This window comes from Populus euphratica, unplaced genomic scaffold (genome assembly GCF_000495115.2).
Source record: "Populus euphratica unplaced genomic scaffold, PopEup_1.0 scaffold98.1, whole genome shotgun sequence".
In the NCBI taxonomy this organism is placed as follows: Eukaryota; Viridiplantae; Streptophyta; class Magnoliopsida; order Malpighiales; family Salicaceae; genus Populus; species Populus euphratica.
In genome coordinates this window covers 261,223-286,496 of record NW_011499986.1, presented here as the reverse complement: position 1 = coordinate 286,496, position 25,274 = coordinate 261,223, and the positions used below count along the sequence as shown (strand labels likewise).

At 34.1% G+C, this 25,274-nt stretch overlaps 3 protein-coding genes across 3 annotated transcripts; 1 reads left to right on the top strand and 2 right to left on the bottom strand.

Annotated features, from left to right (window-relative positions):
* Window positions 1–2,914: 2,914 nt before the first annotated feature.
* On the top strand, window positions 2,915–5,377 carry LOC105140116 (cytokinin riboside 5'-monophosphate phosphoribohydrolase LOG7-like). Its single transcript, XM_011046811.1, has 7 exons — window positions 2,915–3,201; window positions 3,614–3,711; window positions 3,794–3,824; window positions 3,945–4,044; window positions 4,289–4,359; window positions 4,661–4,804; window positions 4,898–5,377. Exons 1-7 carry the CDS (start codon window positions 3,073–3,075, stop codon window positions 4,991–4,993), a joined length of 669 nt encoding a protein of 222 aa, XP_011045113.1. The 5' UTR covers window positions 2,915–3,072; the 3' UTR covers window positions 4,994–5,377.
* A 9,559-nt stretch (window positions 5,378–14,936) lies between these two features.
* On the bottom strand, window positions 14,937–18,180 carry GH9B7 (glycosyl hydrolase 9B7). Its single transcript, XM_011046810.1, has 6 exons — window positions 17,766–18,180; window positions 17,160–17,443; window positions 16,359–16,793; window positions 15,897–16,035; window positions 15,609–15,775; window positions 14,937–15,517 (listed from the first exon to the last, which is right to left on the bottom strand). Exons 1-6 carry the CDS (start codon window positions 17,974–17,976, stop codon window positions 15,182–15,184), a joined length of 1,572 nt encoding a protein of 523 aa, XP_011045112.1. The 5' UTR covers window positions 17,977–18,180; the 3' UTR covers window positions 14,937–15,181.
* Window positions 18,181–20,353: 2,173 nt separating this feature from the next.
* LQY1 (DnaJ/Hsp40 cysteine-rich domain superfamily protein) lies at window positions 20,354–21,915 on the bottom strand. Its single transcript, XM_011046809.1, has 5 exons — window positions 21,653–21,915; window positions 21,472–21,555; window positions 21,334–21,385; window positions 20,954–21,110; window positions 20,354–20,693 (listed from the first exon to the last, which is right to left on the bottom strand). Exons 1-5 carry the CDS (start codon window positions 21,818–21,820, stop codon window positions 20,672–20,674), a joined length of 483 nt encoding a protein of 160 aa, XP_011045111.1. The 5' UTR covers window positions 21,821–21,915; the 3' UTR covers window positions 20,354–20,671.
* Window positions 21,916–25,274: the final 3,359 nt, after the last annotated feature.

Here is a 25,274-nt window from a genome sequence, read left to right as displayed (position 1 = left end):
TGGGTAGTAGAGTTTAAATCGGTAGGTCCAGCTCGTACGGACATAACATTCCGATACCTCTTCCTTTCAAGCTTGAGAATTGAGATGGCTATTGGCTAAAAAAAATCCTTTCAAGCTTGAGAATTGAGATGGCTATTGGCTAGCTAAGCTTCGAGTTCAAGAAGAGTTCATGTGATGTGCATATACCTGGTCGTTACTTGAAGTGGGACAGCCTCAGCTTCACATTTTCACGTGCACTCCATGAGCTTTCCCACAGAAATGGTGATTACTTGTCTGCTTGGCAGTTTTCTACAACTATAATAAAGAAAAAATAGAGATTTTGCAACCGATTTTTTTTTTTCCATAGCAAATTGACATTAGCAGCCACACAACAACAACACCAGAAGCCTATGAAGAACAGCTTCAGCAGACAACAACAATAACACCACAGCGATTACATCCTCTGCAGCCTTGAATATAGGAATAAAGTCTCCTTATAGTATTGATACATTAGAGACAAATCAGCCTCCATAAATAAAGGATCCTGCAACTATAGATAGTTAATTAAACGAGAAATCCTATAGCCATGGAAAGTCAATAGAATATCATATGCAATGTAATATATATAGTGTGGTCACGTTTGGAACAAGAAGTGTGACAAAAAAAAATACACTAAGTCTTTCTTCATCCATTTTCCTTTTTTTTTTTTTTTTCTCTGGTAGCATAAGAGCTCGAGTGAGCATACACAAAACAACAACATGATAAAGCCTTCAAGACTCTTCTATTTAGAGTTGATATCTTACCTTTAAAATTTTAACCAGGGGCTGTAGCTAGTCCTTATTTCATATAGATCGGGTTATGCTTGTCTATTCTAATTTAATTAATTTTTATTTTTTATAGTGTTTTTTTGCTGTTTATATAGTGTTTTAAAAGTGTTTTCAAATAAAAATTAGATGAAATTGAGTTTTTAGAGTCCAAAAATATAAATCCTAATTTTTCAATCATTTGAGATGACATCTAGTTTTTTTTGAAAAAAATATGGGAGGGTATTTAAAGGGAACAAAAAGATACACAAGCATTTTCAGTAATGCGTACATGTGAGTCTAGCACATCAACACCTAATTTTTTTGTGTTTTTTTTTGTACCCATTCTCATTCATTATTTTCATTTAGATATTGATTTATGTCCTCTCTCTTATTTCTTAAATAAATTGAATTTTTTTTTAATAGGGATTGATTTATTTTATATATTTTTAATTGCATGATATTTCAAAGAAATTACTTTTATTTATATTTATTTTTTTCCTCTTATTTTTATAAGAATAGAAAATAGTTTTTATTAGCAACAACTTTTAGATGCTAAGATAAAATGAATTAAAATGATTAAAATATAAGGAACTAATATTTGTGGGTGCATTTATCTTTTATTTCTACTATAAAGATTAACGTTTTGCTTTAATATTTAATTATTATTGACAGCTATTTTTTATTTTGTCACTTCATATATTTCTTAGTTTATTTTATAAAGAATAAACAACATCCTTTTATTTTATTTTTTTTTAAATATGGTACATAAAAATATATTCATAATGTACTCATTTTTCTTCATGTTAGAAACTGATTTGAAATTCTACTCGTGGCGTAAACAATATGTTTGTGTTTCCAATTTAAAAAATAATAATATTTTAAAATATATCCATAACATGAACACATTCTTTCTTTTATTATGTTAAAAAATTCACTTATAATTCTATCAACAACGATATGGTTGGTGATAAAACTAATGATGACTACTTAAATATAGATTTAAGTATATATAAATGTTTTTATATTTTTTTAAAAAAAAACTAGACATAAAAATTGCCGTCTTTGTGATGTGTTTATGCCCATTAATTTGTTAATGGATTAGTGATGATTCAAGTTCCAAGGAGCAGAAATAAATGGCATAAATTAGAATACAAGTGGCATCTCTTGAAGGGAAGAACGTATGAAGTTATGGCAGATTCCAATTTCCACCACACCAAATCACACCCATAATTTATAGGTTAGATAGCTTTAATTAGGGGTTGATTTCATGATTTTAAGATATATATTCCTGGCTACACCTTGACCTACCATTATCCATGTCCTGGTGGACATCCGTTTGCCAAAAGAAGCACAGCCTTTTCCTTTATTTTTTTTGGTCCCTTTTCGGCCTCAATTTATTTTTCTAGTACGTGAGGTCCTGCAGCGATTATATAAAGAACATGGCAGTGCTGGTTTTGCCAACCAGAAGGAACGATAAAAGCTTGTGGCTGTGAGTTTTTTTTTCGTGGAGAGAAAATTGAGAGATTTTATTTATATTTTTATCACCAGGAATATCAGTGTAATTAACTAGGGTTTTGAGTTTATAGGTCTTTAGTGATTTATGATGGGGTGGTTATTTTCATGGAAGGATTTTTTGAAATTGTATGATTATGTAATAATAATATATTATAATAATAATTGAAGTTTATGGAGGTTATATATCTTATCAATCAAGTGTAATACCTTTGATTTTCCTCAATATTGTTTTTTAAGTCTTACAATTCAATAATTAAGTCCAAGAATTCTTCTAAATTAGTAATAAAAACCACATGTTATAATTAAGCACCACCACTTGGCTTGATAGGCAAATTATGGCACATGAGATCACGAGGCCCTAGTGTCTTTTTCCCTTAATATTCACTCGAGATTCACGTGTATGTAAATAATAACATCAAGGTAAACCATTATTATTATTATTATTATTATTATTATTATGAAACCTCCATCTTAAAAATTCAAATTGAATTTCGTTATGAAATGGATTGCTATATAAATATATCACGATATGATGAGAAATTGAGTGAGTGACGTTTGAAGCGTGTAAGTGTGGCGCCATCGATTTTTTGATATAAAAAGAGAGCAATGGCACCGTTTTTCTTTCCCTTGCTTTTGGTCCTTGTTTTCAATACATAGCGGCAGACTACCCTTTTGTCCAGCAATACAAAACGCGTTCACTTGAGCCCGTCGTCTTTCTTTCAATCTCTTTGTCCCAGCAACACATATTATCGCCGATTAGTGTTTTTCCCCTATGGAAAATCAACAACAACGTCAGCCTTCGATGAAATCAAGATTCAGACGTGTCTGTGTCTTCTGTGGCAGCAGCCCGGGCAAGAATCCTAATTACCAGCATGCTGCTATTCAGCTTGGCAAACAACTGGTATGCTACAGTATACTACTACCTAGTACTTGCTACCTCAGTCCTTACCCTCTGCAGAAATAAAGCCTCGGCTCATGTTTCTCTCAGGGCTTCAACCTGGGCCTGACCTTCTCAAGAGCCTAGTCCTGTGTCGAGAACTTGAAATTAATTTGATATTTTGTTATTTTCCTATTGAGCAAGCTGCTTGAAGTTTGATAAAAGAAGCTGAGAAGCACAGTGAAGCAGAATAAGATGATCAGGGCTCCTCCTTTCAGGAGGAAGAGGAGTCCTCTGCTTGTTCTGCTTTGCTAGAGTGGAAGGAAACTTAACAATTTTATCTAAATAATAATCGAGTATGGTTGTAATTATATTGTCTTATAATGGACAGGTAGATTTTAGACCAATTAAAAATGATAATAATAAACATTTTCAGGTTGAAAGGAAAATTGACTTGGTTTATGGAGGAGGAAGCATCGGTCTCATGGGTTTGGTCTCTCAAGCTGTCTATGATGGTGGCCGCCATGTGTTGGGGTAATTCTTTTGCATCTGGTCTCCCTCTCCCTCTTTCATTCCTCTTCATTTTGAGTTCTCACTTTCCCTTTTTTTGTTGCAGAGTTATTCCCAAGACTCTGATGCCAAGAGAGGTAATTGCTTTAAAATTATTCAGCTTGAAATCACTTGAAGAACAGGGAGGGTTAAGTCTAAGTCTATGTATTCAGACCATTTAAGCACAGAATCTTACTTAAGTGGTGTTATAATCTCAGATTACAGGAGAGACTGTAGGAGAAGTAAAAGCCGTATCAGGTATGCACCAACGCAAAGCTGAAATGGCTCGTCAAGCAGATGCATTTATAGCCTTACCAGGTAACTTAACCATACTAACAGACATTAATCAACATTAATTTCAAGCTATAATTATGTTGATGTTAAATTATCTCGCACTGATTCACGTGCACCACGATTTCTTGTTTCCGTGTTCTTCTTATTACATGATGAAGGCCAATCATTGAGCTCATAGATTTTACAATTCCCAAGATATAACTGTGGGCTGTTAAGACATGTTGGATATCAGACATCATAGAAAATTTAACTCAAAATTCTCTGACAGGTGGGTATGGAACCTTGGAGGAACTCTTGGAGGTCATCACTTGGGCTCAGTTGGGAATCCATGACAAACCGGTATTGAAAAGTTTCTCTTACATGATATATTTATGAATTATAACAATATTATTTCCAGATTTTTTTTAAAGAAAAAATTAAAATTGAAACTCAATTTTGATCAATCTGGCCGAATTATCCTGTCAAGCGAAAAGAATTTAACAAATTAACATTACTCACGAACAATTACTCTGGAGTTGTGGTAAAAAGCACCAAGAATATCAAGCATGGACAGGAATAAACAAAACAAAAAAACCTTTCAAATTCACTAAGGAAAGAGGGCTAAAAATAGTAAAAGAGACATTACTTTTTTTGAATTCAGGTGGGGTTGTTGAACGTTGATGGATACTACAACTCACTGCTATCATTCATAGACAAGGCTGTCGACGAAGGATTCATCACACCAGCTGCCCGTCACATTATTGTTTCTGCCCACACTGCCCAGGAACTCATGTGCCTGCTCGAGGTACAAATTTTCTTAGCGTGACTCGTGCAACACCATTGTTTGTATTCATCAGAGCAGTCAAACGATCTCAACCGTCCATTCCTATGATAACAGGATTATGAAGCTGAGCGTCCTGGGGTGGCATCAAAGCTAAGTGGGGAGATGGGGCAGCCTTTGGGTTACACAGTAAAGTCTGATATCTCTCGTTGACCTGATCAGATAGATATATACTCCTAGACATGATGGAGAATTGTTGACCATAGATTCTAGCAAATCTTTCTAGGATACACACAACCATGCAGATGCGATTGTGAGCTCGAAGTGCCACCACGGCTTCTTTTAGTTAGCTGTGTGGATCAGATCATGATGCTAGCTATTTTTATTTATTTATTTATCTTAAAAAATCTTTCCTGTTCTTGTCATTGTTTGTTTCATTTGTCAAGTAGAATCTGGCCTGGATAAACAACAACAGTGATTTTAATATTGCTAGTTTCCTATGTCGGTGTTACCAATTGTGTAATTCTATATATTTGTTGTTAAGCTTAATAAAAAAGAAAAAGATGAGGAGAGAGTAGATTGTTGTTATATCTTGAATTGATTGGTTGTTATTAATCACTTTCATGGATGGAGATTGAAAGGGATGTTCAAGACATAATCAAGACAAGGATAAATAAGGGAATGAGCCCATAAAAACTTCTCCAAATATACACACACAAATGATAATGCAGAATATTTTTTAAAAAATATTTTTTATTTTAAAATATATCTACATAATTATTTTTTAGTTTATTTTTAACATTAGCATATCAAAATTATAAACATTGTGATTGTCTACTACTCATAAATATGTGTAAATCTATCTGGCAAAATATGAAGAGATAATAAATTCTTATTTCTTATCAGTAAAATATAAACTAAGAGTCGTCACCTAATATTTTGGTAATTAGAAATCTTAATTGGTCTTAGAGATAAGGTTCGAAGACTGGTTGCTTAAATGGAAGATTTTAACACCCTAAATATGCTCTATTTAAGGTAAATTGTATTGTTTTATTGTCTAATAAAATTTAAGATCTTATTGTTGTTTCTAATTGTTGGTTCTATTTATCTAAAATTTAAGAAAAACCCTTTTATGGAAGGAGGTTTTTATCTTAATATAATAAAACCTAACTGTTTTAGCATTTGAAAAAAAAAATCTGGAATACGTATTACTTGTAATGTCATACTCTAGATACTAAAAGACAAATAAAATAATTTTTTTTATTTTTGAAATTTTGGTCAATGTTCTTTTGATTTTAATAAACTGGTTATTAAAGCCAAAATAGATGCTAAAACATTGTTTGTTTTTTGTGTGTGTGTGTGTGTGAAAAACACAATATGAATTTTTTAGCTTTGAGACACTTGGTTGTATGCATAAATTTTTTTTTTGATGAAAATCAGGTATTTTAATACTAAATTTTTGTAGTTTTATGACATAAAATATAGACTAGTATTAAACATAATAGCGTAAAACAAAATGCATGGAAATCATAAAATTTTAAACGTATTATTTTTTTTGCTAGGCTGGACCGAACTTTGCCCAAGAACCATGAGCCCAACCCACATTAGTTGGTTATTGTGCAAGAGTACAGTAACTAGCTTTACCTTACCTGTAGAGACGTGCCCCGTGCACGTCCTATAAGGCAAGGGAAAAAATGAAAGCCAAAGAAAAAGAAAGGCAGAGTTTCTTTACCTGGACAAGTAACGCAACGTCAGTTGTCAGTGATGGCTAACGGTGACAATGGTTTCAGCTGAGACAGTATTGGTGGCAACTCCTTCTCTGTTTTTGCTTCTTCTTTTTCTCTCTATATTTTTCTTCTTGTTTTTCTTGTTTTCCTTCTCTCTTCCTCTCTCTATTTTTTCTTTGTTTTTTCCTTTCTTTCTCCCTTCTTTCTTTTTTTCTTTTCCTCTGTTTTTTTCCTTACTCTCTCTCTCTCTCTCTCTGTTCTCTTCTTTTTTTTATTCTCTTCTTATGTTTTTTCCTCTCTTTTTCTTCCATCCTCCTTACTTTCTTTCAGTCTCTCTCTTTTTTTTTCCTTTTCAACTCCCCAGTTTCCCTGTCATTATCTCCCCTGTATTTATAGGTAAAAAAAAAGAGAGATGTGGACGGGGCGACCATTGTGTAGCCATCTCATGACTGCCCGAGGAGGCACGTCTCCTCCATTTCTCCAACACGTGAGAGGTCACGAGTCATCTTAACAAGTGGGTATCCTTGGTTAGAGTTTTTTTTATGCTTTTCAGAGGAAGAAAGTCGGTGAAAAAATAGAGGAAGAAAAATCTTCTTCTTCCCTTGTTTCATGCATCCAGGGGAAGAACAAAGGCTATATTGTCGTTCAAAATAGCACCATTTTAGGCTTTTTTTTTAACAATGTATGAAACAGAGTTGTTTTAGCCAAAACACGCTGTTTTATTTAAATAAAAACGACATCAAACTTATGTCAAAGTCCAAATCAGTCTTTAATTTATAATTTATTCAATTAAGTTCTAAATTGCAATTTTGATTTAAAATTCAATGCAATTGCATCCCTGCTACAAATCAAATAGCGACCCTGAAGTTAACTTCCTTTTTCATTTTGATCTTTGGTCTTGAATTTATGCAATTTGACCCTAAATTGATCAATAAACTTCTAATTTATTTAATTGGGCTCTTGATTCGGTTTAATACATCCCTTATATTTACACATGTTTTTTATTTTGGTCTTTAGTTTAGGATTTCTTCAATTGAATTTCTAATTGGCCATCAAATTTTAATGTTTATGCAATTAAGCCCCTGATTTGATCAAATTAACTTTTAAAAATTATAATTTGACCCTAGAACTTTATTTTTTTTCAATTAAAGCCTAAATTGACTTCAAGATTAGTTTTTCTTACAATCAAAACCTCCATAAATTTAATTAAACCTCCAATAACATTTAATTGAGTCCATAAACATATGATTTTAAACTTTTCTTCCTTAAATTAAATTTTCTTTGTCAGTTGAGCCCTCATCAATCAACGATATATGGTTAAATTTTAATCCTTGTATTTTTAAACTTCCTTAACCAATTTTAGTCATTTTCTAGTTATTTTGTCATTCTTTTTTTCATTGTTATTCTTTTTTGGTTTTTTTTAACATATATTTTTTGGTTTTTTTGTATTTTCTTCTTTTTTATACAGGGATCAAAAAATGGGTTATAAAAATACTAAAAAATATTAATATTATGCTTTTTCAAGACAAACATACTCTTAAAAGGCATCCACGAACAAAAGCTATCGTACTCCTAAATAGGTGAGAATTAATCTTATTTTAGTTGAATTTTAAGATATTTTTTGAAAACTTAGTTTTTTCAAAAATAAAGAAAAACTAAAATCATCAAAAAGATTTAGAAAATAAGAAGGCTAGAAAAATAACAATTGAGAAATATGGTATATAAAAAAAGATAGCACAACCTTATTTGAATCGAGTATTTCTTAATTCTGGTTTTTCAATGGTTGTGCTATTTTTCAAATTCTTTTTTTACCAGTTTTAGTTTGGAAAAATAACTGGATTTTATGTTGGAATATACATAATACTATAGATACGATGAAGTTAAAGTCTATAGTTGCTGATTAGTAGTTTAAGTTAGTTAAGTTAGTTATAGCAGTTAAAGTTAGTTACAACATATCAAAGTTAGTTGTAACGGATCAAAGTCAAGTCTATATATATATTCACACCGTCTTGTAAAGTTGAGATACAGAAAGTATATTAAAAGAAAAGGGGAATTCCTTTTCAAGCAGAACACATATTTCTTCTCTCAAGCTTCACATTTCTCTTATCTACATAAATCATTGTTATGCAGTTTTAACATGATATCAATGTAAATTTTTTGATAATCAGATATTTTTATGCACATTTCTTTTCACCATTTGCTTGATCTTTCTAAAACTTCACAATATCTGATCATCTTGAGGATAATGGTTTTACGGCACACAATGATTCATCCAATATCTCTATTTAGAATCTTTCTGATGATTTATCTAGTTGCTACTACTTGCTTCCTTCTGATAATCATGGTGCTCTTCTAATCTCTAAGATCTTTGTTGGTGAGAATTACATTGCATAGAATCAATCCATGTCAATTGCATTAGTAGTGAAAAATAAAATTGCATTTATTGATGGTTATCTAGTTCAATCTATCACCATTGATCAATCACTTTGTGTTGCCTGGCTAAGATCTAACAATTTTGTTCTGTCTTGGCTAATGAATTCAATTGCCAAAGATATCCATAATAGTCTTCTTTACTTCACAACAACTTTTGATATTTGAAAAGAATTAAGAATTAGATATCTTAGAAGTGATGGACCAAGGGTTTTCTATTTGGAGAAATCTTTAACTTCTATTTCTTAGAGCTCCAAATCTGTCACCAAGTATTTTAGTGAATTCAAGACTTTGTAAGATGAATACATCAGTTATCGCCCAATTCTCAATTGCAAATGTGTAAATCTTGATCTTTGCTCATGTAATATTTTGAACATCTGACAAATTGACAACAGTCAGATTATGTTATGAAATCTTTTGTGTGTCTTCATGATTCTTATTATGCAGTCAAGAGCCAATTGTTACTTCAATCTCTTTTATTATTTATGGGTAGAGTTTTTTCTTTACTTTTGCAAGAAGAGAGTCAGAGGTCTTTGACAACAAACAATAATTGTGAAGAATATATGAATCAATCCTCCAGACCAGGTTCAACATACGCCAATTGATTTACTGAACAAAAAGGAAAGTTTGATGTAATATGCTCTCATTGCGGTTATTCAGGACACCATGTTGATAAATGTTTTAAGCTAATTGGATACCCTCTAGGATGGAAAAGGCTAAGAGGAAAAATAATTGTTACCACACCAAATATTAGCAAGAATTTTTAACGGTTATCCACTGCAAACAATACTGCTATTTTTGGGCAAAATTCTAGCACTCCTAACATCTAAAATTTGCTCACTCTTGCAAATAGCATTTCCAACTCAAACTTAAACTCTATTGCTAAGGATGTGTCCACATCATGTATGTCCTTTTCTTGTCATACAATTTCTGCATCACATATTCAATTCACTTGAATTCTAGATACAGGAGTAATAGATCATATGATCTGTAGTTTTTTTTATTTAATTATTTTTTCTAGAACCTAGTCCAAGGTTTATTTTTTAAATGGTTAAACAGTTCTAATTATTTTTACTGAAACTGTTAAATTTTCTCTTGATATCATTTTACACAATGCTTTTTATGTTCCATCCTTCAATGTTAATCTTATTTTTGTCTTAAAAATAACTTCTGATAATTCTATTGGATTATTTTTTCTTCAAACAAAATGTATCTTACAGGATCTAAGCAAATGGAAGATGATTGGGCTTGCTGAAGTTCAATCTGGCCTATACCATCTTCACAGACCTTTCACTCAATCTAATAACAAATGCTTGCCTCCTAGTTCATTAGTTAAATCATGTATCGTTGTCTCTGATCTTTAGCATTTTCAATTAAGCTATATTCCACCATGAAAAATTAATCTCCTAAGTAGTTCTGATTCTTCTGTAATGGCTACTAGCAATTCTGTCTATGAGATTTGCCTTTTAACTAAACAAAAAAGACTGTCTTTTCCTCTATCAACTAATAAATCCAGTCAAGCTTTTCACCTTTTTTTTTTTCTTTGGTTATAGATTCTTCCTTACTATTATTAATGATTACACTATATTCACTTAGTTATTTTTAATAAAATCCTAATATGAAACTAGAGTTATTCTTACTAGCTTTCTATCTAATGTTCATACTCATTTCAACACTAATATTCAGACTTTTAGATTAGACAATGGACAAGAGTTTAATATGCCTGTCTTTTATCAAGAGCATGGCATCATTCATTAATTATCTTGTGTTAAAACACATATACAAAATGGAAGGGTTAAAAGAAAACATTAACACCTATTGAATGTAGCTAGATCTTTCATGTTTCAATCCAAACTTTCTTTACCCTACTGGACAAATTGCATTCTCATAGCCATTCATTTGATAAATCGCACTCTTCATCCATTCTCAACAATCAAACACCATATCATCTTTTGTTTTAGAAACCACAAATCCATGACTATTTCAAGGTCTTTGATTGTTTATACTTTGTTAGTATAATCACAAGCAACCAAGGCAAATTTCAGCCATAAGCCATGAAATGCATTTTTCTTGGTTATCCTTCACATATCAAAGGATACAAGCTCCTTGACTTATCAACTCTCAAAATCTTTTGTCTATCAAAATATAGTTTTTTATGAATCTATATTCCCATCTATTCTAGACACAGTTCATATATTTTTTATATTTCCAGATTTTCCTCAAACTTATGATTCCATCTCTTGTATCCTAACTAAATCAGTTTCTCAAAACTCTATTCCTCTTGTAAATATACCTTTAGTGAATTCTGTTCCTGAACTTTCTTTTTTTGACAATAATAATTTTGTAATCTCAGAAGGTATGAAAGAACTAACCATTTACCTAATTACTTAAAGCAATATTATTGTGGTAATGCGGCTTAGATTCCTTCAGCAAATTCGACATCTTCTGGTTACTCTTTCTCTAGTAAGCCCTAGTATATATTCTCTTTCCTATCTAGTTCCAGATTGTCTTTTAAACATAAAGCTTTCACTTTTGCTATTTCATCTATTTTTGAATCAACATCTTATAAACAAACCAGCTTAATTCCTTATTGGCAAAATGCCATAACAAATGAAATTAAAGCTCTTGTGAAAAACTAAACTTGGGATCTAGTAATTTTAACTCAAAACAAATCTGCTATTGGTTGTAAGTGGGTATACAGTATGAAATTTTAGGCTGATAGCAGGGTTGAGAGGTACAATACTAGATTGGTAGCTAAAGGCAATACTTAACTAGAAGGAATTGATTTTTTTTTATACCTATTCTCCTATTACAAAAATGACAATAATTAGAGTTCTTATTACTATTGTTGTTGTTAAAAAATAGCATTTACATCAATTTGATGTCGGTAATGCTTTCTTGCATGAAGACTTAAATGAGGAGGTATACATACAATTGACATTAGGTTTCTACAATCCAAATGACTTTTGGGTTTGCAAACTCAAAAGGACCTTATATGGTCTTAAACAAGCTTCTAGATAATGGTTCTCCAAGATGTCTTCCTCTTTACTGCACTATCGTTTCAGACAAGAAAATTCAAATCCCAATCTTTTCATTAGACAAACTTCAATCAACTTTATAGCATTGTTAATATATGTTGATGATATGATCATAGCTTTCAATGATCTTACAGAAATATCTATATGAAACAGTTTCTTCATGCATCTTTTCCTATAAAAGATTTGGGAGAGCTGAAGTACTTTCTAGGCATTGAAGTAGTTAGATTTGCTAAAGGTATTGTTCTTTGTCAAATAAAGTATGCTTTAGATATGTTGGTAGGTAGTGGTTTTTCTGGTGTTAAACCAGCTAGTTTTCTCATGGAATCAACTTTGAAACTCACTACTAATGATCCTAGTTCTTTATTATCTAATCCTGCATCCTATCAAAGACTTTTTGGCAAACTTTTTTTTATCTCATAATCACACGACCAGACTTGTCATATGCAGTCCAAGATCTCGATCAATTTATGTCAAATCCTTGTGCAATGCACTTACAAGCCATAAAGAGAGTTTTTTGATATCTTAAGGCAACCTCAGGTCAAGGATTATTTCTCAAAACTAGTTCTGCTTTGCATTTAAAGACATTATGATAATGATTGGGGTGGTTGCATTGACACTAGAAGGGGTGTCATTAGTTTTTCAGTTTTTCTTGAGGATTCTCTAATATCTCGAAAATCAAAAAAGCAACTTACTATCAGTAAGTCCTCAACAAAAGCTGAATATAGAGTTTTAGCAACTATCATGTGTGAGCTTCAATGGTTAATTATTTTGTTGGCTGTTTTAGCATTGTTATATACTGATAGCAAACTTGCTTCAGAAATTGCCTCCAATCTAGTACACCATGAAAGAACCAAACATTTACAACTAGATTGTCATCTTGCTAGGGAGAAATTGCAGGAGGGCTTGATTAAAATCATTCATATTTCTTGGTTGGCTGATGTTCTCACCAAACCTCTCAGTTGTCTCAATTTTCATGATCTTCTCAATAAGATAGGAATGATGAATATTCATTCTCATCTTCAAGAGAGAATGTTGGAATATACATAATACTATAAATATGATAGAGTTAAAGTTTGTTGTTGTTGGTTAGTAATTCAACTTAATTAATTATACTAGTTAAAGATTAGCTGTAATAGATTAAAGTTAGTTGTAACATATTAAAATTAAGTTTATATATATTGGCACCATCTTGTAAAGTTGAGGTACAAAATATATATTAAAAGAATAAAAAATTTCCTTTTCAAGCAGAAAATATATTTTTTTATCTTAAGCTTCACATTTCTCTTCTCTGTACAAATCATTGGTGTGCAGTTTTTATATTTTAAGCAGACATTTCAATTTTTGCAATCTTCACAATTTATAAAGGGATATTAGTATGCAAATCCAAATTAATACACTGATAAACTTTTTTCCATGAGATGCTGAGACTAAGGTAGCCTTCAAACGCCATGTAATTGCAATTGCTATTTTTCTGAGGCAGCAAAGGGTTTAAATTGGATTTTCATTTTTTACGCAGAACCACTTTTCGAGGACATCTTGGATGTTAAGCCCCAACGAACGTAAGGGTTGTGATAAAGTAAAACAGATGTGGGTTCACAGATGAGACTTTTTTTTCATCAAGATGGTGGCTTCACACAGGAATCGGGCTAGGTGGGGTGTTTCGGAGTCAAAGGATTCGGAAGAACAAGTTGTTTAATTGAGTAATTGAAGGCACAAAGACATCTGTCCTGGACCGTACCAAGAAGGGCCATGGACTAGTGACTCGAGTAAAGGAGGAAGGAGGAAAGGAATGGTGCCGAGTATTGTTACTTTGTCCTTTAAGCTCGGTGATGGTTCTGTTTGTGTTGCTATAATTAGATTAAGGCCTGGGGACAATGTACTTGTTAGTGCACGTGGAAATGACATTTACAGTTGCTGTGGAGAGAACCTTTTTGTAGTCCATAGTTACCACCAGTTTTAATGGCGGGTCATGATTCTTGGTGGCGATGGTAGCTGTTAGCCATTAATAATAAAATACTTGTCAATAGATCTCTAGCTGCAGACATTTCTTTTCAATCAGCTCACTTGAGTATCCATTTCAACTTCTTTTTCCTTCTGGTTTCGGACAAGCATGTACTTGATAGTCATGTCGGAGTTTTGTATTCATGATCGTAGGGAGTCTACATCAATACATGTACATGAGTCATGGGCTTGGTACCAAAAAATATCACCGAATCTCTCAAGAAGACGCAACTTTTCTCCTAGCTAAGATTCTTGCTTCAAAACTTGTTATTGAATAAAATGCACGGTTTATTTTTTAATAGTTTTGTAAAGGTTTGAAAATATATTAAAATAATATTTTTTATTTTTAAAATTTATTTTTAATATTAGTATATAAAAATTATCTGAAAATATATAAAAAAATAAAAATGTCCCTCCACCCTCCTCGACGAAAGCAAGCTTGAAATCCAAGTTTGTTTTTCTGTTCTATATATATATATAAAATAAATTCAATTAAAAAACATTAATATATATATATATATATTAAAATGTTTTTTAATTGAATTTATTTTATATATATATATAGAACAGAAAAACAAACTTGGATTTCAAGCTTGCTTTCGTCGAGGAGGGTGGAGGGACATTAACATGTAACAAATATTTGTCCTACGTAATTCTCAAAAGGGAAACTAGAATGGTTCTCTCCTGCTGATGCATGGCGTGCTCCTTTACATGAACCAAACGCCACCCTTGATCTAAACACCAAGGGATTCCCCCACATGTTTCAGCACTTAATTTTAGTTTCTAATTTGTGAGTAAGTTTCCTTTTGTTCTGTTTTTTTTATTCATCTCGTTTTATCAAAAATAAAATAATAATAATGAACATGCTGTGCTGCCCTGCTCTTTAAACATCTTGTCTTGTGTTTCAATTTCGACAGCAGAAGTTTCAACTAGAAAGGAGCAACAAATTGAAACAAAATATACAGCATAAAAGCAGAATACCATATGATTCCAACAAAATTGGCAGAAAACAACTGCAAGAATAACATTTATATTCAAGGCACTCCCTCAACAAGGAAAACGAGCTCCAAGCCCTAGAACCTGATCTCAAACCTCATTCTATGATAATGAAACAAATTAATGGACACTTATTTTGTGTTGAACAGCTCACAATCACGGCTAATATGACACAAACAGTGTGTACCTAATTATATACTAGGATTGATTCAGGTGAAAGATTGAACCACAGAAGAAGTGGTGACAAGACCTGACAGCAGGCCAACAATTAGAGCACTGTTATATGTGCTTGGTTCCGCCTGCATTGAGTTGTTGCGATCATTACTGACAAATGTTTCATTTAAGAAGGGACCACCAACAAGTGCTCCAGTTGCTTCGTTGGGATTCGGTTCCTTACTTTTAAGCCATGTCCAGCCATCCTTGCAACCAGTTGTTGCATCAGTTGGAATTGAAGCTCCCCTATGATGCACATATTGTGGATATTTCTCACCATAACCGACAAGATAGCTCATTTTCATAGGATTATTTCCCAAGACATAATCAGCCTGGAAGAGAAAAATGCTGCATTATTATGCTTGCAAGGTATCATGGTAGTCTATAATATGTGTAAAAACAGATAGAACATGGGCATCGTACCTGAGATTTCGCAAATTTCCGAAGATCTGAAGGTTTATATGAATCTCCATTGCAGGATATCTTTGCAGTTCCTGAACTAAGCATGTAATCGCTGTAAAGAACAGCTAAAAATGCAGAAGCAACGGGATGCTGCAAAGCATTCCATTCACTGACCCATATAAGACCACCTGTACCAATAACTGGAAATGAGGCCACAATAATTGGGTATAAAATTTTATTAAAATTTTTAACATGTGCCACCCATTTTGTATCTGAAGAAAAGTTGATGGCTCTGAAAAAGAACATTACCATCTGTTCTGCTCTTTGTGGCTGTTGGAGAATCTGGGATGAGACCACACATAACTGCCTCAGCCGTTTTCTTATACATTTGAAGGCCTGAGTTTGAGGTGTCTTTGTTGCCAAGGAAAGTTAGTCTGGACAACAAAACCTGCATCCAAAATAAATGAATCATTCTCTTAAGAAAGACATGGATTTCAAATGTTGCTGAAGAATTCTAATTCACAGTTCAAGGCCAAGTGTAACACGTCTTAGTTTCCCAAGAAATTAGACAGTGATATGTATCTGAAAGCATTCCAAGCAAAAGAAAATCTTGACTTGAGACATTTTAGAGATGGTATCTTCTGGAAAGAAAACTCATTGAACTCAAATTACACCAATAATTTTGTAAATTTTGGCATGCTTTATAAGGAAAAGAAAATAACTCTGTCTTGGAATGAAATTAGTATGATACAAACATTCGTATGAATGTACCTGCGCTCCCGCAAGTTTGTTATCCCAACTGAACCATGTCGGACTTCCCCATTGAGCAAAGAGTTTACCATTTTGCCCAGTCACGTATTGAAGATATGATTTATCTCCCGTTGCATGATAGAGCCAACAAGCTGCCCACAAGAGCTCATCTCCATATCCTGTTGAGTTGTAATATGTGGCAACTTCAGGGATACTTTCACTATATAAACCTCTATATTTGTCGGCAAACGTAAACAACTCTTTAGCATGCCTAAGAAGTGCGCTCGAATATGTGGAGTCGGATTTAAACACCAAAGATGCTGAAGCCATAGCTGCTGCAGTTTCAGCTGCAACATCTGTCCCTGGAAAAGATGTATTAACCTGAGTAAGTGGCCTTTTCTCGGTCATGTCTTCAGGTCTGTCCCAACAACCATGATCAGTATCAGGGTCACCAACCTGTTACAAAATGATAACTAATCATATATATTAAATTAGTTCACAGGTCGGATTCTGCATATAAAAAATAAAGTATACTAACATAGCTCTGGGAAAGTTTGCAGGCCACGTCATGATTCATCACTACTACCTTAATCAAATAACATAACTACATTGGTTTAATCTTTTTTCAGCAAGGGTCCTATTTCAGGGAAAGACCTTGACAATGGCATGAAAGAATGCCAAAACTTTGGAGCTCAAATAACTCCAGACAATCAGCTTAAATTTTATTCCACTTTAAGGGTTCTGGGTATAGCTTATTAAGGCTTGCAAATGGCATCATGACTTAAAATAGAAACATTTAGAGGCCATGGTATATGAACAAACTTGAATGTAGAGCACATTCGCTTCAGGATGCGCATTGATAAGGTAGTCAGTGATCCACTTGAGCGAATCCTTCGCCGGTTCCAACTGATTTACTACATCCATCTGATCTCCATACTCAAGGATGGTCCATGACAATACTGTAGCAGTAAAAGCCATTGGCAAACCAAACTTCATATGATCCCCAGCATCATACATGCCTTTTGAAAGATCTAATTTTGCTTGACTTCCATCTCTAAGAGCTGAATCCCCTCTCCAACTGATCTTGTTGTCTACCAACTTCCCAGCTGGATTAATCAAATATCATCTTAGTGCCAACAATCATAACAAAAAAGATAACTACAAGGTACGAAATTTGCAATGCAATAAAAATAGACATGACCGGAGTTATCAAGACTAAAAAATTCAAAGAATAAGCTCAAGAAAATATCTTAACTAGTGTTATCAATTTGAAACAACAACAATCAAAACTGAACCCAAGTCGATTTCCTTCCTTCCTTCCTTACATTGCATCTTAATTTTAAAGAATCAAAATTGAACTCGTGTTCAAGAAATAAATTACTTTTATACTATATTGAATGAAAAAAAAAACAGAGGGGGAGAACTTACATTTTTGAATGTCAAAAAATTGCGTAGCAATCTTGAGAGCATCAGCATATTTCTTATCAGGAGCGCCAGGAGGCCCTGGAATAGGTGCAGGCCCTTCAGACTTCTCACTTTTCTTCTTAACTGTATAAACAATGGCACCAATAATCAATGCCAATATTACTGCCACGATAAACCACCCAAAGCACCCTCTAGAACTTGGCTTCACTCCCATTTTAACACAAATCAATCAATCAAGATCAAATCTTTAACGTCCAGATCTGAAGAAAATGAAATTCTAAGATATAGGGCACTCCCAATGTGCTTGCATTGAGCAATGCCAGGAATAAATCTGGGGTTTTGAGAGAAAGAGAGAGCAGAAATGACTCTGCAACTTGTTTCCTTTTTTTTTTTTTTTTCCTTTTGCTGGCTTTTGGGTGTTCAAGGGTGTTTGTTATTACATGGAAGCGAAACTTTAGTGCTAGAAATGCTTGCTTTAGGCCCCAGCAATCCTAATTAAGGTACGGTTAAGGTAGATCTAGGTCTGATTAGGGTATATTAGCCATTTGGCCCAATCAGAGCGTTTTGTTTGTAATCGTTGGCTCAAAACGAGACACCGACAACAAGATTACTGTTTCTGATTAATCCTATGATTCAACCATGTACATTTCGGTCCCCATAGTTTAGTATTTCTCAATACCAATCCTAATCTAGCTATTTACTATTGAGTAGTTTACGAGATTAACCAAAACATTATTACTATGAAACACGGCCTTCTTTTTCATCCGATTCTCTCTTACTGTCTTCCTTGCTTTTACACATGTGACAATATTATTGTTGTTTTTCATTAAAACTATGATTCGACCATGTTTCATTTCGACCCGTAGTTTAATATTTTTCAATTCCAGTCCTAATTTAGCTATTAATATACTGAAAAATTACAAAATTAATAAAAAATTTGATTTGTTAAACACTTCCTTCTTTTTCATTATTTTCTCTAATGTTCTCTTATATACTCCTATGCTTGTGATAAGACACAACATAGATTTTATTTCATAATTTGGATGGAGTTAATTTGTGAATGTTATTTAATTAATAATTGATGAAAATTTTATATCATAATTTTTATTTTATTGGCTTTTTAATAATAGAAAATGAATATTGATAAATTATAAACTGTACAGACTGAAATGAGACTTTACTGAATGTACAAGGACCAAAGAATATGTTTTTTTCTTTTTTTAAAAGAAAGTTTCTGCATTGCGAGTCACAAATATGGACTGATCGTAAGGGCCGGATTTGCGCAAGAGATGGAGGCTGACTTGGTCAATGGAGTACGGACTCATATCTGCCGTTGAACCATTGGGACGGTTTGATATGAACCGTTCAAATGGGTCACCGACAACTGGTTTTTGAGAGAGACCGTCGATCTGTTTATTCTTCGAAGCTGATTGGTGGATGATCTGTGTTCTCGAAGCAACCAGCCAACCACCAGACCTGGCTATAGGCTTCAATGCAAGAAGCTGGGGTCAGATGTTGTGGTGTCCATTTCAGTGAAAGAGACACAAGATTGGAGCCTTCTTTTTATTATTATTATTATTAGAGTTGGTAAAGTGTGACCCTCTGCTTGGTGGTGAATGATGAAGTCCAGGAAGATTAGCATGGTTCTATTGAAGTTATGTAGAGATGTTTGGCCCAAATGTAATATCCCATGGGCTTTGTGTATATACTCTGAAAAGCCCGTTGTGTTGTCCGATTTGAGCCCCCACAACATACATAGCTACCTGGCCCAGGATCTAGCACGTAAAAAGATCCTGACTTTTCGTTTTTAGTTAAAACGACATCACTTTAATTTTTCAAAAAACATTATCGGTGTTTATCCAACCGGTCCAAATCAAATCAAGTTTAACCAGTTGAGTAGATTTTGATTACATTAATTTAACTTAAAACGCAGTCTAAATTAGAGTCTAAATCTTGGATTTTCTTAGCCAACCATCCGACTGGGTTTGATTTACCACCTATGCAAAATACAGATAAGTTGGTTGGTAAAAGACAGCGTGTATTCTCGCATTTGAGGACGTGGGGTATCACGAGACCATGTGTTGGGTGGGAGGAAAATGACAGACGGTGCTTGCATTATACGGCGGACACAGTTCAGGATCTGAGATCTGTCCATGCGCATGTAACACACTGTCCTAAGCTATTTCCTACTATAGCGGATAAAAGTATGACGTCCATAAACAAAGAATATGAATTTGTATATCACTTGATCCTGAAGAGAGTGAAGTAATTGTGAGCCTCACCAGATTCTCCACGATTTTGCTCAAATCTCCAGTAGGTGCTTCATGTTGCCTCTTTCCTCTGAGCCATAGATGAAAAGTAATAATCAGCACTCTAGCAATAACAGAATTGTAGAGGATTATCCTCAAAGCCACAGACATGAACAGACCTGCACAGCAGCACGAGGAATCCCATGTGAAAGAAGACTCATCGTCCTTGAAGTTTTTCCTACATCATCAGATACCAATAATTTGAAAACTCGAAGGGTTGTGACTTTGTGCATTGTTTTATCATTCCAAGCATCTATGCTGTTGCTAGTTTGATAATTTTTCAAGAATCGCCGTCTAATATAGCTGCAGTGTTGCTATGCTGTCCTTTCCATCACTGACTATCCTCTGTCCTTTCCATCACTGACTATCCTCTTCCTATTCACCTACTACATGTGAAGAACAGCGTGATGTGTCATTCTGGGCAGCTGGACGTTTGGCTAGTTGTTTTCGTTCTTTTTGCTGCTTTTAACTTCTCGGAAGCCATGCATTGGGCCTATTGGCATTACTTTAGCCAGGTTTGATACAAAGAATGTTGATCATCTAGTCTTTCTCATTACAAGCTGATTGGATCAACTTCAAAACTACTGCTCCTTCAGAGCTTCAATCATCATCCTTGAATTCTCTGTTCGAAATAAAATACACAATTATGTTAGTAACACAATGCAGACTTACAGCATTCGCAAACTTACTGACTTGGGATAGTATAAACTAGTTTAGACAGAGTTTTCTTGTCACTTCCAACAAAGAATTTTATAGAACAATGTCTGATTTTTCCTTGCCGATGTTTGCAAGGATGGGATTAATTAGAGTAATTTAAATATTCAAAGCAGCCATTAGTGCTTTTTTTTCTGTGTACAAGGGACGTGATTGCTAGACTCGTACCTGCGATCTAGAGACCGGAGTTGAATGCCGGAGCCTTGACATGTTGTGCATGTCAAAGAACCTACACCTTCACGATTGATGCATGAAGAGACTTCTTTGTCATCCCCACCTAGCTCCACTGTCACTGAGCCAGTTCCCAGGCAAAATCTGCATTTCTCTGGAAAAAGTAATCCAATTACAAAGAACAACAATCAAAATCTGAACATGAAAACATCATGTGCATACAATCGTCCAAATTCAGCTATGCCTCCACTCTCATGTGAATTTAAATCTAACTTTGAATTTCACCATCCCATCATTTCTTCTAATTGAAATTAATTAATAACACAGCTCACATAAATAAATAAAAAATATCTCAAATTTGGATTATTGATACTCACGAGCACCACTACCACTGCAAGGGAAACATGGCTGAGTATTTTCTCGCTTTGCCTGCAACAAAATAAAACCATAAGTACGACTTAGTGTCTGAAATATGACATCATGCTGTATTGGCAACTACAAGAAGACTAACTTACAGCATTATCAATCTGGCTTTCATAGATAACTGGACTGCCTATCCCAACAGCAATGCTCACGACCCCGACAGAAATTGCAACTATCTGGTTTTGTTTTTTGTTTTTTCCAGAATTAACATTCTTCATAACATTGCTACAACATGTTAAAAAAATTAGGAGGGGGTAAGGATAGAGAAAGAACCGTATTCTGATCAAGATCAACAGCTCTAGTGCATGGATGAGATACTGGTGACCGTTGATGATTGTTTCTTGGAGACTTGAAGGATGACAATGAAGAAGAAGAAATCTCTTGAAGAGGGAAACATAAAAATGGTGAATGAAGACGAGGGATTGAAGGTGCTACTGGCATTTTTGTTTCTTGTTTTCTCCATTTTTCAATGGACTGGCTTGCTCTGTGGATAGCATGCTAAAGCTTCGTCAATTGCAGCCTGGCACGTGCCTCTGAGGAATTTTGGATACGTGGGAACTGCCTTAAGCATGAAGCACCAGACGGTTGTGAGTGGAGTGAGTTGTCCATCAGACACGCTGTCCACGTGGAATTCATTCTATGGAGGATATTATTTTTCTTTTTCTTTTTTGACTTTTGGACTATTTCTCAGAGCCCATGAGCTTGTGACTGCAGTGCTCAACGGCCCAGAGCCCTGTGATTGCAACATGTGGATTTCAAATCAGAGTTTCAACAATTATAGTGAGGCCGATCTTTCGCAACCCAGCTCGATGAGTGCGATTTTATTTGTTTATTTATTAGGAGACCCAAACAAACGGTGTGAAGTTATTAGGTCTACAGGGCAAGTCAACAAGTTAACTCAAGATTACACCGTTTCAGGTTTTTTTTTAAAAAAATAAAATATTATTTTAAAAATTTTATTTAAAAAATATGTTTGGAGTAATTTAATTTAAAACTTAAATTATATCTTCATCTATCAATCAAACCGAATTTAATAATATTATAAAAAAATTATATTTTTTTAAATTCGACTAATTGGTTAAATATAAGACCTAAATATTAATCATTAAACTATCTCACTGAGAATCAATGGGTTACCCGAAAATTATTATATGAACTAGATTCTCGAGGAGAAAAATAGTTTGATTGGTGTAGCAAAATCTAGCCTTACCGCTAGCTGCTCAAGCAGATGCCTGTAGTTGGGTGGTTTGGTTTATTTGTAATAATTCCTCACACTCTTTTAGTGGAGAGTGATTTTTTTAAGGCCACTAATAGTTGACGTTGAATAGTTGTTGAACACATCACGGGGAGATTGTTGGCAATCCCACGACCAACGGCCATAAAAATAAACGCAATGGGTCGTCTTATTTTGACCTTGGCACGGAGTAGAAGAATACTTGTACGAGTATGATGTTTAGCTTTTCAGAATATTTTTATTTAAAAATATATTAAAATTATTTTTTATTTTTTAAAATTATTTTTTATATTACCGCAAAACAACTCAAAAACAATAAAAAAAATAATGGTCTCATGAGTTATGAATTCAACGCTCGTGGATACGCTAGGGAAGCACAGAGCATTCATTTTATTTTACCGTTATCATTGCGTGCGTGCAGGGGGAGAGAGAGCTGGGAAAGGGTGAGAAATGAGAGTGACAGAGACAGACCACCAAGCAGAAATAATTAGACGCACATGAGAGAATGACCATGATGTTGAATTGGGTCTCATGGCATTGGACCCTTGTCCCTTGAAAATGGACGTGGTGATGGACCAGCATATTTACTTTGAGAAACGTAGAATCCAAGGCCTTGGAAGCTTCCCTCCCCACATGCTTCCTTTTATCCTCGGTTTCCCTTTCCTCTATCGTCCCTGAGGTCTCTTCTGGCTTTTCATCTGGTTCTTCACCACTCAACAATGGCTACTTTTATGAGTTGTTCTTTTAGTTTGCTTGTAGTTGACACGCCATCGATCTCCCATGCCTTGAGGGACAGCGGCGTTGTGCAAAGATGAGGACTCGTGTCAGAAGTCTTGCATATTTCCCATACAGTAGCACCACTGTCTTAGCTGGTACATAGTCATCGATGCCATTTCTTGGTATTTCAAGAATTAAATTGGTGTAGACTGTGTTCATCATAGAACATTTTCCTTGGTTAGCTAATCCTCAGTGCCCAAACACATGACCATGTCGGTTTGCTTCCTACCCTGTTTTTGGTGGAATATGGACCGAACTTTGCCCGTGACGTTCCATTAAAGGCGCACAGTGGCTCTTGTCCAAGGGACCATATGGCCCTGGTAGGTGCTTAAGGTGAATAAAGGCACTAGCTAGTCAATCCAACCACCCTCACAACACTACAGATAAGTAAATGACTATCTATCTGCCAATATGTGATAGATAAACAGATATCATATGCGATAGATAAACAGATATCACCTTTCAGTACAGTTAGGGCTTGAAAATTAAAAGATAGGAACCAATTAAAGCTGTGTCTGGAGATCATGGATCATATCCAGGTAAAAGAGGCAAAGCAAAAGTCATATGCCGGCTGGGAGCCTTAAAGGATAGAGGTCACATAGTGGTGAATAAATTTTTAGTTAAAACAATGTTACTTTATTGAATTTAATATACACTACTTATCTAGATTATTATTTTTTAATTTCAATTAAAATACAGTTCAAATCAGATTTTAAATCATAAGTTTTTCAGGTTAATCATTAAAACAAGACTAAATTTAATAACTATATCTTAGTATTTAACTAGCCATTGAATGCCATCTCCAAACTCACATCATCAAGCAGGCATCAAGAACCTCTAGACGTTCTTGGTAGATGGCAAATTAACGGGCACTCAACAAAAATGAATGCGGGCAAGTAAAATTCCATGAGCAAGATTTAAAGCGCTTCCCTCACGGGCCGGCCAAAGAAAAAAAACTAAACTTGGTGCCATAGTATCATTGCAGGTGCTTTACATGTCATGCTTCAAATTATTGCACAATACTATATATGAAATAGTGGGCTTGATAATCTGTATCGACAAGAAAGCAATTAAGAAATAAATTAACAAGAGATTAGTTTGATGTCAGCTGGTGCAGTGACTGGTTCCCTTGCCAATTAAATGATGGAAATAAAAGAGGGAGAATTACTATTTACTCCACGGGGAAGAAATTCTACCCAAACCACCCTCAGGGACTATAATTCAATGCCATTTCTGAATAGGCAGTCCCATAAAGCATGGAAAAAAATAAAATTATATTATGTATATTTAGAGTTTATTTTAAAACGCAAACTCAACTATGATACAATTTATGTTTTTAGATCAACAGTGTTTCGTGAATACAAATTACACTACAATTATAATTGTATTTTTAATTATGTAATTAGCCGTAAAGTTAATGCGACAGATCTAATTAAAATATGCAAGATTCTTGATAGGAGGCAATGCACTTTAGCATTTTTCATGTGTGAGTAAAGGGAAAGCAAGGAGCCAAAAAGAGTGAAAAGAATAGGATTGAATTGAACCTTCACCTCAAGAAAGGAGGGCACAATAGCATTTTTAAAATAATAGGGGAGGCTAACGTTATTCTATAGACCCCACTTTGTAATCTTCTAGAGTTTTTCTCTTATCCATAAACGATAAAATACTTTACTCATTAATAGGCAATTTATTCTCTAACACTTTTGCTTATACTAAAAATAAAATCACTGGCTGGGGATTGTCTTGGGCAATTTATTCTCTAACACTTTTGCTTATACTAAAAATAAAATCACTGGCTGGTGATTGTCTTGGGTCACGTGGCTCACGATTAGATTATTTATGGTTCAGATCCGGAAGCAAGTGCCGTCTGACTAAAGTCAACAC

Coding starts and splice junctions, on each gene's coding strand:
- LQY1 (XM_011046809.1), bottom strand. CDS start 21,820: ATGCCAGTAGCACCTTCAATCCCTCGTCTTCATTCACCATTTTTATGT. Junction 21,556..21,652: donor TTGATCTTGATCAGAATACG/GTTCTTTCTCTA, acceptor AAACAAAACCAG/ATAGTTGCAATTTCTGTCGG. Junction 21,111..21,333: donor TTGCAGTGGTAGTGGTGCTC/GTGAGTATCAAT, acceptor TACTTTTTCCAG/AGAAATGCAGATTTTGCCTG.
- LOC105140116 (XM_011046811.1), top strand. CDS start 3,073: ATGGAAAATCAACAACAACGTCAGCCTTCGATGAAATCAAGATTCAGA. Junction 4,045..4,288: donor TGCATTTATAGCCTTACCAG/GTAACTTAACCA, acceptor ATTCTCTGACAG/GTGGGTATGGAACCTTGGAG. Junction 4,360..4,660: donor TGGGAATCCATGACAAACCG/GTATTGAAAAGT, acceptor TTTTGAATTCAG/GTGGGGTTGTTGAACGTTGA.
- GH9B7 (XM_011046810.1), bottom strand. CDS start 17,976: ATGGGAGTGAAGCCAAGTTCTAGAGGGTGCTTTGGGTGGTTTATCGTG. Junction 15,776..15,896: donor CACAAAGAGCAGAACAGATG/GTAATGTTCTTT, acceptor TTATTGGTACAG/GTGGTCTTATATGGGTCAGT. Junction 15,518..15,608: donor GGAAATTTGCGAAATCTCAG/GTACGATGCCCA, acceptor TTTCTCTTCCAG/GCTGATTATGTCTTGGGAAA.